At 40.9% G+C, this 19,934-nt stretch overlaps 1 protein-coding gene across 1 annotated transcript in view; it reads left to right on the top strand.

Moving 5' to 3' along the window:
• Positions 1 to 19,934, top strand: part of LOC142203152 (dual oxidase 1-like) — a 94,088-nt gene that overhangs the window by 57,262 nt on the left and 16,892 nt on the right. The window contains exons 18-23 of the mRNA XM_075273672.1: positions 767 to 940; positions 10,671 to 10,896; positions 11,076 to 11,169; positions 11,977 to 12,152; positions 15,512 to 15,584; positions 16,956 to 17,140. Of these exons, the coding sequence (XP_075129773.1) occupies positions 767 to 940; positions 10,671 to 10,896; positions 11,076 to 11,169; positions 11,977 to 12,152; positions 15,512 to 15,584; positions 16,956 to 17,140 (928 nt within the window). The remainder of the gene's footprint in view (positions 1 to 766; positions 941 to 10,670; positions 10,897 to 11,075; positions 11,170 to 11,976; positions 12,153 to 15,511; positions 15,585 to 16,955; positions 17,141 to 19,934) is intronic.

The following is a 19,934-nucleotide window of genomic DNA, read 5'->3' as shown; positions in this document are numbered from 1 at the left end:
TTTAATGGCTAACCACTTAATTTCCTTATGTTAATTAACCCCATGGAGCACCCTGGCCTGCAGAGAACTAAACCAAAATAACCGCTCAGACATGCGGTACTGTGCAGGTCCGAGCAGCCATTTTGGTGTAGTTCTCTGGAGAACTGAGCTGAGAACTGAGATTTGAGGAGGAGGTCAGATGGTGCACAAGCAGTGGAGGGGCGGTATCAAAGGTATGACATGGGGGATGCTCGGAGGCTGTGGGGAACACCCAGGGTGCTCCATGGGGTTAATTCGCTTAAAGAAATAAAGCGGCGGTTTAGAAAGAAATGTCGGGGACAACAAACAGTAAAGATAGTAGTATAATAGCTTTTTAAAAGGCTATTCAGACATATGTTTAGCTCAAAAGCTCTTTTTCCAATGATAGATTCTTTTTAAGACTGGGGCCCCACATGGCATAAACGGAAAAAACTGGGTGTTTTACAGTCATAGCAAAGTGGATGGAATTTTAGAAACTGCACAATGTCAATTATACCTACAGAAATGCCAGCGGTTTCCCTATGGGTATAATTAAATAAGAAAGTCTGCAGAGGAAACCGGCGTGAAGAAACACAAGTTTTTTTCCTGCAGCGCGTTTTTGCTACGGAACTCTACGTGGGAACTTAGCCTAAAAGAAATCAGCAAAAAACTTGCCAAAAAGGTTGCTGACCTTGGACTAGAGGATCTTTTAGAAGACTTCTGCAATGCTACGTCACATATTTTAAAATATTATTTCATTTCATCATAGGTGCTGTATTTTTATAATGAAGAAGAATGTACAAGTTTTATCAATCAGCTGCAAGAAAATGGGTTTTCCTTAATGGAAAACAGAATGGATGAAGAAAGCCTACATAATGAGGCGGTTACTAAAAAACAAAGAAGTCAAATTCTGGAAACTTTTTTTAGGCACTCTTTTGCTCAGGTAAATTATATATTGTGTATTCTTATAGTAGTCTATGCAACTATATCCAAAAATGTGATGCATTGCTACAACAACATTACATCAGTAATTCTAATCATTTAAGGGGTTGTCCAAAATATAAAATGTACCACCTATTCACTGGAAAGTAGATAAATATTACATAGCTGGGGACCCCACTACTAGCACCTACAGACTAGTAGTCTTCAGTCTTAAGTCCATGGCTTTTTTTCTCAGCCCCATAGACATAAAGCACCATGGGACATGTGTGACCACTGCCTATTCAAAACGAGAGGCCTTAGACTTCTGTGCTAATGACTATGTCTTAGTCAAGTACACAAAATTCTATTTAGTTGTTTCTTAGTTACAGATCTGTCCCCCCTTAGCTCTCATCTTGGCTTGGTATCTGCAGATATGTATATCACAAGTTAAACCATTGTCCAATCACTATGCACAGGATTGGGGGTAACTTGCTGATCGGTGGGTGTCCTAGAGCAGGGACCCACAATGATTTTGAGAACTTCATTCATGATTTTGCACCACATCATTCATTTGAATGGGGTCTGCCAGAGATAACTGAATACAAAACACCCTAGTGGTAAAGGTCCATAGGAGTCCCAGCAGTGGAACACCGATTGGCAAGTTACTCCTAATCCTGTGAATAGGGGGTAATTTGCTGATGCAGGACAACCCCTTTAACCATAAACACAACATTGTTTTGTGATGAGTTATGATATTCTAACTATCCTATTAGTGTGAATGTGTTACCACCCAGGGGAAGGAGAAGTTGTAGCCTTTCAATGTTGGTTGTGAGTTTATGTTGAACTGCTATTAAGACAAATTGAGTCCTTAACCAAACTGATGAGTTATGCGTGGAGGAATCTACGTATATCTTGCAGATTTTAGTAGACTCCTAACTGATAATCATGCTTAGGTATGTGGTTAGACATCACATATCAATGCATAGTAGCCAATTAGCAGTCAACCATCGATGGCTAAAATTAATATGTAATAATTAAATTTGATTTAATAATAGAGAGCAAATGAGGTTTATTGAAGTGAATACTTTTAGAGCGCTGTTACACGTGTCATGTGTATACTCACCATTAGTGCATGTCCTCTTGCTACAAAAAATACTTGCACAGTAAAACTACAGGCGTGCAACAGTACCCTTCCTTGAAGGTGTTATCTCCCTTTGTGGCAATGTTTTTATACTATTCACTTGCATAGATTAGTTTTGTATTATATAACGACCACCCTAAATTCAGTGAAAAAATGTTTATTTTAGGAATAGGATATAAAGGAATTGAAATTCTGGTCTAAGTCAGATGTGGTCTTCTCAGAGAGGTCTTTTTGAGAGGTTTCACCAGAGATTCTTCCCTATTCTACTAATTGAGATTATGCATAATTCATGATCTGCCAATATCTTCCTTCTGGCTCGGTGTGCATTTAGGTGTGGTTGTCATAAGTAAAAGCCAGAATTAATTAGCTTAGTAGGTTTCAATTTCCTTGAAATAGACTTATGAAAAATCCAGTATTCAAGAGCATTAATAGATGTGCAGGATTAGAAAACATGGCTGATTTCTTCTCAGGAGGTGACATCACGTCTGTTGGTCACATAGCCATGCTGCAGTTCAGTCCCATTCAGTTTAATGGGATTAAACTGTGGCACTGCCAAGTGACCAATAGACATAGGGTCAGTTCCTAAGAAGAAATCAACCATGTTTTCTAATCTTGCGGTTTTTTGTACAGGTATAATAGAATCAGAAAGTCCTCAGAGGAAAATCTGCTGACTGTCTTTGAAAAAAGCAGAAAAAAGCACAATGCGTTTCCACCGAGGGCTTTCCCACAGCACTTTTTGGCATGCGGCACACTACATGGGGCTTTAGCCTAAAACAGAAAACAAACACCAAGGGGAATTTATTAGAATTGGTATTTGCCACTGTGGGGGGAATACCCCAAATACTCTCCAGGTATGCCATGAGGTGCTGAATTAAAAGAAGATTGGTGACATATCGAGCGCTCGGGAGATATACAGAGGCACAGATACATGCAGTTCTGTTTCCAAGATACATCTCAGTTTATTTGCTAGCAAGCATAGGATTATAAAAAGAAATAAAGGCTTTATTCCACCTTAAGCATCACAGAATACATCACATAAGAACATGCATTATAAATGATCATAGAATATAATGGGTGTTCACATATGTTGAGTACGTGCACCCAGGAGTTAACACATGAATGCCCGTGTCTGCCATCTTGAGCACCTGACATTAAATCATTTTAGTTATTACAGTCAGTAGTCTCTGAGAATGCTCCACACAACAATTTTAATGAGGAATACTCCCATCACCATGTCCTGCCAGGAATAGGGAGTATTAGAACATTCTCAAAGGCTTCAAGGTTTCTCAAGATATTCTGATGCGACACTGTACTAATTAACATTTACGGAAAATTCTACCTCTAAGAGCCAAGGAAGTTCATGCAAAGTTTAAAACATGAAAAATATAGAACAAGATGGCTGAACCAATGTCTATGTCATATACAGATATTCTGTCCCTCACACCCACTGTTAATAAAAGGCCCCTGCCTCCTCAATCTCCCCCCTCGCTCCCTGAGCAAATGTCCCTCTATCTTATTTTTGTATATCTGTACTGCAGTTAAATCCCTTATAGCCTGCCATTGGAAGTCTACCCAGCCACCTCCGATTCCCTTCCTTTTAGCCCGCATTAAAGATGTTAGATGCTTGGAATACCTCACAGCTTCTCTAAACAATACAGTTGAGAAGCTTCGAGCGGTTTGGGCACCCTGGGACTCGTATTGTGCTACCCGTGGTCTCTGATTCCCTTCCTTCCTCCTTCCCTCCTCATTCCTTGTGTCTCCCTGTCTTTGTCTCTTGTCAGTTTTTCCTTTTTTCATTGGTTCTTATTGCAGCTTTGTATTGCAACTTTGTTTATGTTGCTCTAATATTTGTTTTCCCCGCCATTTCCGGCTCTGGCAGTAATATTTACTTGGCTTAAAGTTTTTGGTCGCACTGTCTGAACACTGCTCTAGTTCTGAGATTGTATTTGCACCACATCCGTCTTCTGCCCTTGTTTGCCTCTGTTCTTGAAGTGGTTAATTTGTGTGATTGACAGCTTGCCTTCCTGTCAACTCCAGGGCGGGTTCTTCCTCCCTATTTAGTCTTGACTCTCATGCACACCAGTGCTTGTCTGCGTTTTGTGTCTCACATATCCAGGAAGAGACTATCTTCGTAGTTGCCACCTATTACGTAGGATAGGGCCTGGCAATAGGAAGGGTCAGTTGGGGGCTTCAGCTTAGGGCTCACTGTCTCTTGTGTCCCGTCCTAGGGTTCAAACAGTTACTGGGGAATTGCTGTCCTAGCATTTCCTTAACACCTGGTTTGTTTGTTTACTGTTTATTTAAAAATTTCAATAAAAATCACAGTTTAACCCCTTAGTGACCAGCCTATTTTGGACCTTAATGACCAAGCCAAATTTTGGAAATTTGCCCTGTGTCACTTTATCAGTGAATAATTCTGTAACAGTATAGCGCATCCAAGCGATTCTGATATTGTTTTTTCATGACATGTTGTACTTTACTGAGAAGGTAAAATTAGACTGATATAACTTGCGTAAATTTATTTAAAAACTCGCAAATGCTGAAAATTTTGAAAATTTTTCAATGTTTTCCATTTTTAGCTGCGATATCTCACATATACACAATAATACAGGGCAAAAAAGTTAGTAGTTATATACTTCCAAATGTCCCTTTTGTGTTTCACGCATATTTGAAATAATTTTAGCATATTTGAGTAACTTAGACAATTTACAAGTTTATCAAGTTTATAAGCAAATTTTGGAAATTTTGAGTTTGTCATTTTTTCCTGTACCAAGCTCTGTTTGCAGACAGGAATTGGTGGAATAATGACAGAACCTCCCATTAAATGACCCAATTTGGAAAACTAGACCCCTTCAGGTATTCTTTGAGGGGTTTAGTGAGTATTTTGATCAAATAAATATTGTTTTGCAAGAATTATTACAAATGATGAAAAAAATGACATTTTCATTTTCTTCAAATATATGTCATTTTAAAGCCAGTTTTTTTGCACACAACACATCAAAAAGAAGAAACACACCCCAAAATATATCACCCCACTTCTCCCGTGTTAAAATATGTTCATTTTGTGGCCTTAGTCCTATGTACGCACATATAGTAGGGCCTAAGAGGTAAGGAGGGCCAATTGGATTTCAAAACACAAATTTTGCTTGCAGATATTTTAGGCCCATTGCACATTCAAACAAGATTTGAGTTACCAAAGCAATTGAAAACCCCATAAATGACCCCATTTTATAAACTAAACCCCTTAGGGTATTCATTGAGGGGTATAGAGAGTACTTTGACCCCATAAGTTTTGAGAAAATTTGCGTCAAACAAAAAAAAAAAATCATATTTTTTACACAAGTGTCATTTTATAGGCAGTTTTTTTGCACATAACACATGAAAATGAAGAAAAACACCCCAAAATAGATGACCCCATTTCTCCTGTGTTCAAAAATGTACACTTTGTGGCCTTAATCCTATGTACGGACGCACGGTAGGGCCCAAAAAGAAGGGAGCACCAACTGGATTTCAAGACACAATTTTTGCTTCTAAATGTTTCAGGCCCATTGCGCATTCAAACAAGATTTGAGTTACCAAAATAATTGAAAACCCCCATAAATGACACCATTTTATAAACTAGACCCCTTGAGGTATTCAATGAGGGGTATAGTGAGTATTTTGACCCCATAGGTTTTAAAAGAATTTGCGTCAAACAAAAAATTCTCATATTTTTTACACAAAAGAGTCATTTTAAAGGCAGTTTTTTTGCACACAAGGCATGAAAATTAAGAAAAACACCCCAAAATAGATGGCCCCATTTCTCCCGTGTTCAAAAATGTACACTTTGTGGCCTTAATCCTATGTACGGACGCACGGTAGGGCCCAAAAAGATGGGAGCACCAACTGGATTTCAAGACACAAATTTTGCTTGCAGATATTTCAGGCCCATTGCACATTCAAACAAGATTTGAGTTACCAAAACAATTGAAAACCCCCATAAATGACCCCATTTTATAAACTAGACCCCTTAAGGTATTCATTGAGGGGTATAGTGAGCATTTTGACCCTATAGCCGTTTCACAGATTTTACTAACCTTGGGATGTGTAGGTTAAAAATTACTAAAATGTCCCTTTATCCCCAAAGTTTTCATTTTCACAAGGGGTTAAAAGAGAAAATGCCCCCCACAGTTTGTTACACAATTTCTCCTGAACACGGCAATATCCCATATGTGGCCATAATCTGCTGTATGGGGACATGGTGGGGCTTAGAATGGGAAGAGCGCTATTTGGCTTTTGGAGGGCAGATATTGCTGGAATAGTTTTCAGGTGCCATGTCGTATCTGCAGAGCCCCTAAAGTACCAATACAATGGAAAGTCCTCAGATGTGACCCCATTTTAAAAACTACACCCATCAAGGAATGTATCAAGGGGTATTATCATTTTGAGCCTAAAAATGCTTCCCAAAAATTAATGTACAGAATGAAAATTGAAATTTTTAAAGAAATCTGCCATCTCGGTGCCCAATACGTTGCACCCACTTTGTGTTGTCAGAGACATGCACTCCTAAAACTATTAAGGGGCCATCCCGAGGGGCAGAAAATTATATATGTGGGTGTAAACTGCTGCTTGGGCACACAGCAGGGCGCAGAAGGGAAGGAGCACTGCGCTTTTTAGCTATTGGGGTACAGAGTTAGAGGGACTTTTGGGGCGCCATGTTGTTTTTGCAGAGCCCTGGAGGTGACAGTAAACTGGAATTCGCCAAGAAGTGACCCTATTTTGTAGGGGAAATTTTACGGTCTCGGCAAATATGACATGGTGTCCAAACACCAACAATCTAAATCTGCACTCCAAAAGCACATAGCGCTCCTTCACATCTGCGCCCTGCTGTGTACCCAAATGGCGGTGTATGCCCACATGTATGACATTGGTGTACCCTGGATAACGGACTTAATGCCATGTGTGGGTAGAATCGGCTATTTGGGTACAGCCGGGCACAGAAGGGAAGGAGCGCTATTTTGGTTTTTGGCGCACAGTTTGGTTTTTGGACGTCACTTTTGCAAAGCCCCTGAATTGCCAATAAAGTGGAATCCGCAGACATGTCACGCTATTTTGGACACTAGCCCACTGATGGGATTTATCAAGTGGTGTAGCGAGCATTTTTAACCCTTGAGTGTTGCATTTATTTGGTTTCCAGAAATGAAATTGCGGCTGATAATGAGAAGTTAAAAATGAAGTTTTCCAGAGATTCGCCATTTCAGTATCTGATATGTTGTGCCCGACTTATGTCAGCAGAGACACTCCAAACACTGTTAAGCGGGTATCCCGGGCACAACAGCTTTTGGAGCGTTCATCTCTGATACAAGGCGGGCACAACATATTATGCACTGAAATGACGGATTCCTGGAAAAATGGTCATTTTCACCTTTCACAATCAGCCGCGTATTCATTTATGGATAATAAGTTATAGCAACATTTGGGGGTTAAAATGCTGTCTACCCCTGGATGAATCCTTCAGGGGTGTAGTTTCCAAAATAAGGTCTCATATCAGGGGATTCCACTTTACTGGCGCTTCAGCTCTGCAAAAGTGTCATGGCATCCAAAAACCAAACCGTCTGTGCTCCAAAAACCCAATAACCGTTCTTCCCTTCTGTGTCCGGCTGTGCCCTAATATCAGTATATACCCACATATGACATTACGTACGTTATCCTGGGTACACCAGTGTCATACATGTGGCATACATGGGGCATAATCTGCAGTTGGGGTACACAGCAGGGCGCAGAAGGGAAGGAGCGCGATGCGGCTTTTGGAGCACAGATTCAGATGTTTGGTATCTGGACGCCATGTCATGTTTGTAGAGCCTGTAAGATACCAGAAAAGTGGATTCCCCAAAGGAGTGACCCCATTTTGAAAACTGCACCCCTCAAAGAATTTATCAGGGGGTGTAGTGAGTATTAGTATCCCAGACGTGACTGCACAGCGGATGGCGAAGAGGGAATATATAAGCTGTGCGGAGGACATTGGGAACACCAAATTCCCTACTATGTCCCAGTAGCTCCTATGATTGGGGGAGTCAAACTGGGGGTCACTTTGGGGGTCACTTCTGGTGTCTGTTCCCTCACAAGCTGTAAATCTGGGGTGTCCCCTGATATTCGCTCGCTTATATATTCCCTTCCTGCCGCAGCCAGTTGTGTTCTAATGATTTTGGCGATTTTGGGGTTGTTTGTCTTCACATTACTAGATGCTATATTTTCTTTATTTTTCTGGTGACATGGCCATATAAGGGCTTGTTGTTTGCGGGATGAGATGCATTTTGTAATGACACCATTTTTGGGTGCCTACAACTTATTGAATACATTTTATTAACTCTTTTTTTGCTGGATTTTCTAAAGAAAAATCAATTCTGGCATTGCATTCTACCTTTTAAATTTTTCGCCATGCAGCGTACAGTATAAGTAACATGTGACCTTTATTCTGCGGGTCGGTACGGTTACAGCGATACCTCATTTATGTTATTTTTTAATGCGATACTAATTCTGTAGAATAAAAACACATTTAGGGACATAAATCAACGTTTTTTGTATCACCATCTTCTGAGTGGCGCAACATTTTTATTTTTTGGTTGACAGTGTTGGTTGAGGGCTTATTTTTTGCGGGACAATGTGCGCTTTTTATTGGTACTGTTGTGCGGTGATTATGACTTTTTGATCACTTTTTATAGCATATTTTGTAAGGTGAGATGGCGAAAAATCACTACTTCCGGCGGGTTTTTTCCGTTTTTTTTTTCCGACGATCACCGTATGCATTAAATATTGTTGCAGTTTTATTGTTCAGATTGTTACGGACGCGACGATACCAAATATGTATTGTTTTTATTAACTTTGAGGTTTTTTTTTTAATATAATTCATTTTCTATAGAAAAAAGGGAATTTTGGGGCTTTATAAGTTTATTCATTTTTATCAGACACTTTATTTATTTATTTTTCACTTTTTTTCTCTTACTTTTTCATGTGTCCCTTTAGGACACTTGGATTAGTGATGCTTTGATAAAAGCATCACTAATTCTCTATTAGACGCTGCAGGACACAGCTGTCAGTGTCTTGCAGCGTCTAGAGGAAGTCAGACGCAGGGGCTGCCTGCGTCTGACTTCCTCTTACCCCGGGCAGGATCAACCAGGTATGGGGGGTCTTTAGCAGTCTGGGGTCACTGGCCAGACCCCAGACTGCATGTTTTGTATATCGGCACCCCCCGATCTCGCCGCGGGGGGTGCCGATACCGCCGGCACTGTCACGGAACCGCTTCAGTTCCGTGATCATGTTTGATCACGGAACTGAAGGGGTTAAAACCCCCCGATCGGAGACCCCTCCGATGGGGGGTTATGGAATGGGGTCTTAGCTGTTAGATACAGCTAAAATCCCATCCAATTATGTCGGCACTTACAGGGAATCCTTCCCTGACTGCCCGACGTAGTTTTCCTATAGGGCAGTCAGGAAGGACCTGCAAGTGCCGACGTAGATTCCCTATGGGCCGGTCGTTAAGGGGTTAAAAAAAAAAAAAAAAAAAGCCCCGCTGGTGCAAGGGCACACTTGAATTACTAATAAGTTCTGGCCTCTTAAAGGGGTTGTTCTATCTCAAGGATCCTATCTATACTGGTAACTTATGTAAATGACAACTTTTCCTAAATATATTGCTTTTGAAATGCTGCTTTGTTTTCCTGCTCTGTGACCTTATTCCTTCCATTGTTTACACAGCATTGCTATAACCACAGACCTGTGAGATAGGACAAGTGACATCACTTACTCAGTGCAGACAGGGCAATCCGTTCAGATAATTGCAGTTTGCTGATAAAGCCTGTTATCTCACTGTAACACACAGATAACACTGAGTAGTTCTCTAGAAGCGTCTGCATATTATCTGATCTGCAGTAGTATTGTGATACTTCTCAAGCCTGTTCAGCAAGGAGGGGAAGAGGGGAAAGAAATTCAGGGAGTGAGAACAACAGACTTTAGGCAGACTGCTGAAACATTGAGATGGGAAAACCGCTTTAATAATTCAGCCACTTACTTGTGAGCTACAATGTAAATCTATGCCAGTCAGGAACTGGCAAAGATCTCCTGTAGTAGGCTGACATCCTATTTAGTGAACCAAGGCCAAAAAGCACTGCAGTAAAGACTGCACTGCAGAAACGCGTAGCGTTTTTCACAGAAAGTCCGCAGAGTTTACCTGCAATGTTTGGTTGGAATTAGCCAGAATCTCATCCACTTTGCAGGTACTGTAAAACACTGTGGCAAAATCGCGGCATTTATGCCACCTGGTGCTTAACATATGTTAGAAAACTGGCCCCAGCCCACTCTGCTCCCACCCCACTCTATCTTCTTTTGTAGAAAGTGGTGACAGAGGCACCGAAGTGAGAATGTGTCACATCTTTGGCACAAAAAAATAAGAAAGGTCCTTGCGCCAATGATGTGCCACATTATCACCCACCTATGCCAGAAAACTGGCATACATGGGATAATAAATTCCTGCCATTGTAAATAATATTAATTAAGACATATTTAATACATTTTATATATCCAATATATTGTTTCTTCTCTCACTATGTCTTTTGTACCTATTATATAAACTCTGCAGGTTCTTCACATCGATCAGTCAAGCGTTGAAAGTTTCACCGCAGGAAGCTCCTTGAAGGTGAAAGAGGCTCTTAAATGTGAACTGAGCAGAACAGAGTTTGCAGAATCCCTGGGACTGAAGCCTCATTCCTTATTTGTGGAGTCAATGTTCTCTCTGGCAGATGAAGATGGAAATGGATATCTTTCATTTCGAGAGTTTCTAAATATATTATTAATTTTAATGAAAGGTTAGTCACCGACTACCTAATGCATGATATCTAGCTATCTTTTTCTATATATGTGTATGTAAACCATAATTGCGTTACATATATATATATATATATATATATATATATATATATATATACATACATACATTTACTTATTTATTTAATGTGCGTTACATCTCAGTCTTTGTCAATTACAGGATCTCCAGAGGAGAAATCAAAACTGATGTTCACCATGTATGATCTTGATGGAAATGGATTTCTTTCAAAAGAGGAATTCTTCACGATGTTAAAGTACATTACATTTTCTGCAAGTAGTAAAACATTGCACAGAATTGTCAGAATACTATCAGTTACATTATATTTGTATTAAATTGCATTGCAGCTTTAGGCCGGGGCCCCACATTGCAGGAAAAACAGCTATTTTGTTGCAGATTTTGGTGTGTTCTTTTTAGCAATATCTAGGAGTGGATACAAAAGTAATGGCTAATATAAGAAAGCTCTTATACTTCTCCCTTCTGCTCAAACTACTCAACACTATTGTACTAATGCTCTATGTATACTGTATGTACTTAATAGCATGGTGTACCATGCCAGAGTTGCTTTTCTAGCACCCCAGGAAAGTTCGGTAGTATACCAGGTAATGATTTAATAGGAAATGCATAAAAATAAAGTAATATATTATAAAATAAATCTCCTTCCTTGCTCTTGAACTTGCCAGATTTCAGCTTTCAGAGTTCTGGTAAAGCTGGATAACATATTATATTTACCTGAATAAATTTACTTCTTGTTAGGTAATTACAACATGGCTTGCCAGGTTTTCCCTTTCAGGGTTCTAGGAAAGCTAGGTAATGTAGTATGTGCAGCTGAGATAGGGAATACTAAATACTATTATTCATCTAAATAAATCCCACTCCTTGCTACACAATTATGTGAAAAAGGGTACACCAATACAGAAATAAATGGAGGAAAGCTTGGCACCACTCCATCATACCTATGCATGCTTTGTCTTGAGGGGAGAAGGAAATATATGAATTTTTATATTTAGATTAGCTCTACAGTAAGATCGTGAAAATAACATCTAGCTATTTATGATTTCAGATCGTTCATTGAAATCTCCAACAACTGCCTTACTAAAGATCAAGCAGAACAAGTAATAGAAGTTATGTTTAAGGAGGCAGGATTTGAAAATAAGAATGAGCTGACATGGGAGGATTTCCATTATCTGCTGAGAGACCATGACAAAGAGCTCCGCTTTACAAAGCTACAATTTAAAGGTGTGGCATACAGGAACATACATATGTAGTACACACTGTTTTCAATTACACAATATTTCATGTTATAGATGAAGCTTTTCAGTTTAACTTATTCAGAAATGTGAGTGCAGATGTATAATTCAGGGCGTTCTTGGTTGAAGTTTCTTGGGTTCACAAGAGAAAAATTCCCTGAGGGACTGCCAAATATTTGATGTCCCTTATTAATTGTAATGTGTCTTATCACTGCACATTTGTAGTGATTCAGATTGGCCATTACACAATTAACGGAACCTTCTGTTTCCATCTCTGTTCTCTCCAAGTGGCTGTTGGGTTGCCATGTATTGGACTCCTATCAATCTGATATTGATGACCTATTTTCAAGATAGGTCATCAATATCTTTATTCCAGAAAACCCTTTAGAGGCTGAAGCCCCACGTTGTGAAAATGCAGCATTTTACAAAGTTAAACTGTGGACTTCCTGTGAATAACGTTGTAGAAAAAAAGCAATGCGTTTCCGTCACAGTCTTTTCCACAGCGGTTTTTTACTGCAGCTCAATATTAATTACAGAATTCAGAAAACATGCCATAGTATGCATATAGTTTAAAGATGTAGCAAACTCTAACTTGATGCTTTCATTTATTGCTACACATTCTTCCAACATAGTTTAAGTTGACATTTATTGCTATTAAATAGGCATTGTCATTTCAACACGCCTTCCATAAATGACTAGTACAGGAGATAAGAAACTTTATATTATATCTAAGTAAATAAAAATGCTGTTTTCCTTCCTTAGACTGCTGGTCACGACTTAGGTTACATATATTTATAGATGACTATGGGGGGTGGGGGCAGTAGGATGTCTTGAAGATGGCAGCAGAAATACAGCCTGATGATGCAGAATAGTAGCTTTCTATCACAACTAAATTGCTTTATCTGAGCTGTGGATAGATAGAGTGATAGACAGTAGAGATGAGCGAACACTGTTCGATCGAATACATATTCGATTGAATATCAGGCCGAATACCACGAGGCAAACGCAGTAAAAATTTGTATCCCCTCCCACCTTCCCTGGCACTTTTTTTGCACCAATAACTGTGCAGGGGAGGTGGGACAGGAACTACGACAACGGAGGCATCGAAAAAAAAATCGGAAAAAGTAATTGGCTGGCTAAATCAGGTGACCTCCAATTTATACGAATAGTGGATTTAACATTCGATTAATTTGAGACTGTGAACTATGCGACTGTGAGACAGGGATAGCTGTACAGGCAGGGTTAGCTAGGGATTACCTTTACTTAGGTAGGAATGTTACTCACCCAGCTTTTTGGGGCTCTATCTGGTCGGGATTCCTGTCAGCTTGCGATATGCGCAAGCTCATTTTTTTCCATAGGAATGCATTGACCAGCGTTGATTGGCCGAATGCCATATAGAGTACAGCATTCGGCTAATCAACGCTGGTTCTGCTGTAGGAGGTGGAGTTTAAGATCGGTCCACAGCAGTTGCCATTGTGGTCCGATCTCAGTGCTGACACAGCTCTGCTACATGGAGAAGCAGCAGAGCTCAGCACACACAGAGATGCAGCAGAACAGAGTGTGCAGTAGAGTTCAGCACACACTCAGCACTGCTACATCTGAGATGCAGCAGAGCTGAGTGTGCAGCAGGGTTCAACGCACACTCAGCTCTGCTGCATCTGAGATGTAGCAGTGCTGAGTGTGCATTGAACCTTGCTGCACACTCAGCTCTGCTGCATCTCGGGTGTATCAGAGCTCAACGCACGGCCAGCTCTGCTTCATCTCCGATGTAGCAATGCTGGCCGTGCGCTGATCTCGACTGCATCTCCGGAGTAGCTCTGCTACATCTCGGCATAGGAATGCATTGACCAGCGTTGATTGGCTGAATGCCATACAAAGTATGGTTCTGCCGGTGGAGGCGGAGTCTAAGATCGGTCCACAGCAGTCTCCATTCTGGTCTGATATTAGACTCCACCTCCTCACAGACGAGCCTCCGGCAGAACCAGCGTTGATTGGCCGAATGCTGTACTCTGTATGGTATTCGGCCAATCAACGCTGGTCAATGCATTCCTATAGGAAAAAGTCAGCTCCCGCATATCGCAAGCTGACAGGGATCCCGACATAATACAGTGACTTGGGCATGTTAGATGCCCCCAGACATGCTTCCCCTGCTGTCCAAGTTGAGGTAGTGGACTTTGTGACTCTCCTGAGTTGAATGGTGGGATCCCCTGAAACGAAGCATTTTTCCCCATAGACTATAATGGGGTTCGATATTTGTTCAAATAGTCGACTATTGAGCGGCTATTTGAAATGAATATCGAATATGGAATATTTTACTGTTCGCTCATCGCTAATACTGTAGACAGTTATAGAGCAGATTCTCCTGTACTTACTGTATGCAATGTATTGGAGTTAGTCTTCCCCCGCCAGCTTAGAGGGAACTACAAATTACATATAGAGTATACAGATGGGGAAACTGCTGAATATAAATCATATAATGGCCAGAAATATTGCTATTTATCGTTTACAGTTACATAACAGTTTACCCTCTAAAGCCAGATGAAAAGTATCAAGTTAAAGTTTTGTACATCTGTTTTTATAGATTGTATTATGTCAAATGTATTTTAGACCAAAATAATTGTACAATTTTTGGAGTTATAAACTTGTTGCCTAAGGTGGTCACAGTAGAGTGGGACCCCATTACAGGTTTTGCTATGGGCACCCATGATTACTTGTTACACCCCTGAACAGGTAGATTATCACATTTCAAGGAGATAATGCACAGATAACCAAGTGAACTGAAAGCGAGCCTAGACCTTCTTTCTTGTTCCAGGCCAGCTCTTATTCTATGTAACTGGTAAACTTGCAGTCCTGTATTACACTGCTCAAAAAACATAAAGTCCAGGAGTTGGCAGAAGCTTTAGTCCAGGTCTGGGAGGAGATCCCTCAGGAGACCATCCGCAACCTCATCAGGAGCATGCCTAGGCGTTGTAGGGAGGCCATACAGGCACGTGGAGGCCACACACACTACTGAGCCTCATTTTGACATGTTTTAAGGACATTACATCAAAGTTGGATCAGCCTGTAGTGTGTTTTTCCACCTTCATTTTGGGGGTGACTCCAAATCCAGGCTTCCATTGGTTAATAAATTTGATTTCCATTGATGATTTTTGTGTGATTTTGTTGTCATCACATTCAACTTTGTACAGAACAAAGTATTCAATGAAAAGATTTCATTCATTCAGATCTAGGATGTGTTGTTTGAGTGTTCCATTATTTTTTTGACCAGTGTATATTCTGTGTCTTTCCGAGACTTAGCATCTGTCTTACCTCACCTTGCTTCAAATAATACGTTTGTTTGTTACACAGGTATGGATGGCCCAGAGGTCTACAAGGAAATGTGCAGGAGAGTTTCCTGTATTGAAACAATGGACAAAAAGAAGTATGTATCTTCTGTTCTATAATTCTGTGCTATCTTATACTCAATACTGATCCTCACTGAAATGTTTCAATTAATATTTAAGTGGCATTAAAGATAACTTGGCAGGAAGAAGTTTACTATATACGGTACTGCAATACTGTACACAGAAAGACATCTGCTACATACTGTACTTCAATACTGTACACTGAAAGACATCTGCTACATACTGTACTTCAATGCTGTACACTGAAAGATGTTTGCTACATACTGTACTGTAATACTGCATATAGGAAGAGGTTTGCTGCATACTGTACTTCAATACTGTACACAGAAAAACGTTTGCTACACACTGTTCTGTAATGCTGCATACAGAGAGGTTTGCCACATATGGTACTGTAATACTGTATACAGAAAGGTTTAGTACATATTGTACTCAGAAAGAGGTTTGCTACATACCTACATACTGTGCTTTAATACTGTATAGAGATGAGCGAACACTAAAGTGTCCGAGGTTCGAAATCTGATTCGAACAGCCACACACTGTTCGATTGTTCGAACAGATTTCGAACCCCATTATAGTCTATGGGGGGAAATGCTCGTTTCAGAGGTAGGCAACATTCGATAAAATCATACTTACCAAGTCCACGAGTGACGGTCGGGCTGGATTCTGCTTAAAGTCTTCTCCCGGCGCAGGGTCCCCGCGTCCTCTTCTGGGTGGAATTCACTCTGCCTAGGCATCCGGCCTAGGCAGAGCCGACTGCGCATGCGCGTGCGGCTCTGCCCAGGCCTTACGCTTGAGCAGAGCCGACTGCGCATGCGCGTGTATGCGCATGCATGCCTGCGCATGCGCAGTTGGCTCTGCCTAGGCCGGATGCCTAGGCAGAGTGAATTCCACCCGGAAGAAGACGCGGGGACGCAGCGCAGAGAAGACTTCGGAAAAGTAAGAGAAGAACCAGCGTTGATTGGCAGAATGTATAGCATTCTGCCAATCAACGCTGGTTCTGCATCGAACATTCGAACAGCTAGTAGTGTTCGATCGAGTATGAGTATTTCGAATACCGTGGTATTCGATCGAACACCTACTCAATCGAACACTACTTACTCATCTCTAATACTGTACACGGAGATGTTTGCTACATACTCTCCTCTTATACTGTATACAGAAAGTGGTTTGCTACATACTGTAATAGAGTACATTTAATGACTGGAGCTCAGGCAATATCTGCTATGTGACTTGTTAGTCTAGTCTGATGTTTTACTTGATGTTGTATCTGAATTTACTGGATCTATACATTCATGGATCTGACCATTAGCTATAAAAGCTTACTGTCTGTGCTAAAATATATGAAATATTCTGATAACTCATTAAATATTGCTTTTTTTCTTCATAAGTACATCTGATACTCTAGAAGAACAACGTCTATATACAGAGGCCAAAAAGGGGAAATACCAAAGAAGCAAAATCCATCAGAAAATACAGGAGATTAAGCGTTTTGTTGAGAATTACCGGCGTCATATTGTGTGTGTGGTTATATTCTATGGGATTTCTGCAGGGCTATTTCTAGAAAGAGCCTACTGTAAGTATTATGGGAACTTGGCATTTACTGGAGTTATATAGGAGTGGCCAGACTTCAATAGCTGGAGGAGTTTATGTGGGTTAATGTGATTGAAATCATCAGGTTTTTACATGTAACTGGAAAGGCTATAGTGGTCTTCATATCAGTGTTCTAAACTATACAGATTTGTTCCTTGTAATGTGTATGTTATGCAGTGTTCACACTTGTGCCTTGTACCTGTCCGCCGCGATTCCACCTAAATCCCAGGAAAAACAGCTTGGGAATGGCTTGTTGGCGGTCAGTTTTAAAACCCATTTATTTCAATGGGTTTTTAAAGCAAACCGCCGGTGTCTGTGTGCAGCTTCTCCGATGTAAAACAGTTTTTTTTTTTTTTGCACGGTCACAAAGTCCTGCATGTCCTACTTGAGGTCCGTGCAAAAAAAAACCTCTTTCACAGCGGAGATAAAAAAAAAAATCCACAATTTTAAAATTATTTTTTGCATTTTGTTCCTACGGCGTCCACTCTGTAACAAAAATGACATGGCAACTTTCTATGGTAGGTTGTTATGGTGGATACCATATTTATATTTGTTTTATTCTATTTTGGAAACAGATTATTAGGCACTATTATGGCGCTGTCCATTAGCTATATGCTCAGCTAATAGTACGGCGCAGAGTAGCAAGGGGTTAAGAAAACCAAATGTCTGTGTGCTATCTGTGGAAAACACGAACATAGTTAAGGAAACAAAAGCACTGATCTTTCTCAATTTTGACAATTACAACTTACTTACATTTTGTAAAAGAAAAAATATATATCCTTGTACCGTGTTAGCCAGTGGATATGAAATGAAAGAAATTTTCTGAGAGAAGTCCTCAGTAGTTGATACCTTTTTTTAATGGCTAACTCAAAAAGTTTTTTGATGACATATTTTGAGCTTTCGGGACTACTATAAAGGTCCCTTCATCAGGATGGTATAACACAATGTCTGAAGGTAGGCATATATATATACAGAGAAATGGAGTGTTACATGCAAAATAGATGGAAAACAGAACATAAACAGTTTAAAAAAAAAAAAAACAAAAACACATATATATCAGTTCACAGGAAAGTTCTCTGGGTTTATGGCTTCTTTGATCAGTGACGTGGTGTCTAGTGGTAATAAAAGGCCATAAAACCCTGGGCCCTGTTTAAACCTTGTTGGAGAGTGCGAAAGGTCTTCATAAGTTTAAATTCCCATATGAGGCGATCTCTTCTGTCTCTGAAATTCCCCCTTAGTACCAGGATCTTCATATCCTGGGTCATATTATGATTTTGATTACAGAAGTGTTTTGGCATCGGGAGGCAGCGCCGCACCTCCCATGAGGCGACCTGAAGCGACCGCTTCAGGCGACGCTATGCCAGGGCCCCAGGGAGGGCAGCATTTTTGCTTACCTAAGCCAGTCCAGGACAAGCTGTCCTGGACTGGCTTAGCACCGAGCGGTGGATTGGGGAGGCCGCTGGAGCAGCGCTGCTCCAGCGGCCTCCCCTTACGCTCAGGCAGCGAGCAGGTCCTCTCCGTGCCTGCTCTCTGCCTGCGAACGCCGCTAAGCCCCACCCCCTTCACTTCACCCCACCCCCTTCACGGCACCACGCCCCCTCCTCCCGGGGGGGGGGTCGGCTTTCTGTCGTTCACCTCGGGCGGCGAAAGGGGCAGGTTCACCCCTGCCGGGAGGTCCATTCTTTGCTCTCTAATCGTATGTCTGTGTGAGTTCATCCTCATCCTAAGTGACTGTCCTGTCTCACCTACATACTACCGTTTCATTGATGATATCCTAATCATTTGGACTGGGTCTGAACAACAGCTGAAAACCTTCCATGAACAATTCAACCAGTTCCATCCCACCATCAACCTGACGCTCAATCACTCCTTCTCTGAAATAAACTTCCTAGACACAGTCATCAAGATACAGGACAACAAAATTGAGACATCACTGTATCGGAAGCCGATTGACCGCCCTACCTACCTAAGATGGGATAGCTTTCATCTGAAACACATAAAGAAATCCATTGTCTACAGCCAAGCCATCAGATACCATCGCATATGTTCAGACCCTGTGGACAGAGACAAGCACATTGGGGGCCTCAAAAACACATTCTTGAGGCAGGGTTACCATCCAAGAACAATTGATAACTAAATCACCAGGGCCACCAGAACACCAAGATCAGAGTTATTAAAATACAATACTAAACAGGAGAACACTCGGGTGCCCCTGGTTGTCACATATAACCTCCACCTGGAGACGCTGAGAGGAATTACACGCAAATTACATCCACTACTGCAAAAAGACAACCATCTAAAATCCATATTTCCAGAACCCCCTCTCCTGTGTTACACACAGCCACCAAACCTCAGGAATATGATTATTAGCAGCTCACTGTCACCTCCAACTAACAAAGGAACATTTCCATGTGGACAGAAGAGGTGCAAAACCTGCCTGCACATACTGACTACGGACAAAATAAAGATCCCGAACTCTGATCGACACTACAAGATCCCAGGTAACTTCACCTGCAGCACACCTAATGTAGTGTATTTGATATTGTGTACTAAGTGTCCTGAGGGCCTGTATGTAGGTGAGACAGGACAGTCACTTAGGATGAGGATGAACTCACACAGACATACGATTAGAGAGCAAAGAATGGACCTCCCGGTGCCAAAACACTTCTGTAATCAAAATCATATGACCCAGGATATGAAGATCCTGGTACTAAGGGGGAATTTCAGAGACAGAAGAGATCGCCTCATATGGGAATTTAAACTTATGAAGACCTTTC

The sequence above is a fragment of the Leptodactylus fuscus genome, chromosome 5, assembly GCF_031893055.1.
Source record: "Leptodactylus fuscus isolate aLepFus1 chromosome 5, aLepFus1.hap2, whole genome shotgun sequence".
NCBI lineage: Eukaryota > Metazoa > Chordata > Amphibia > Anura > Leptodactylidae > Leptodactylus > Leptodactylus fuscus.
The sequence above is the reverse complement of the archived record's forward strand: the minus strand, read 5'-3'. Positions and strand labels throughout refer to the sequence as shown.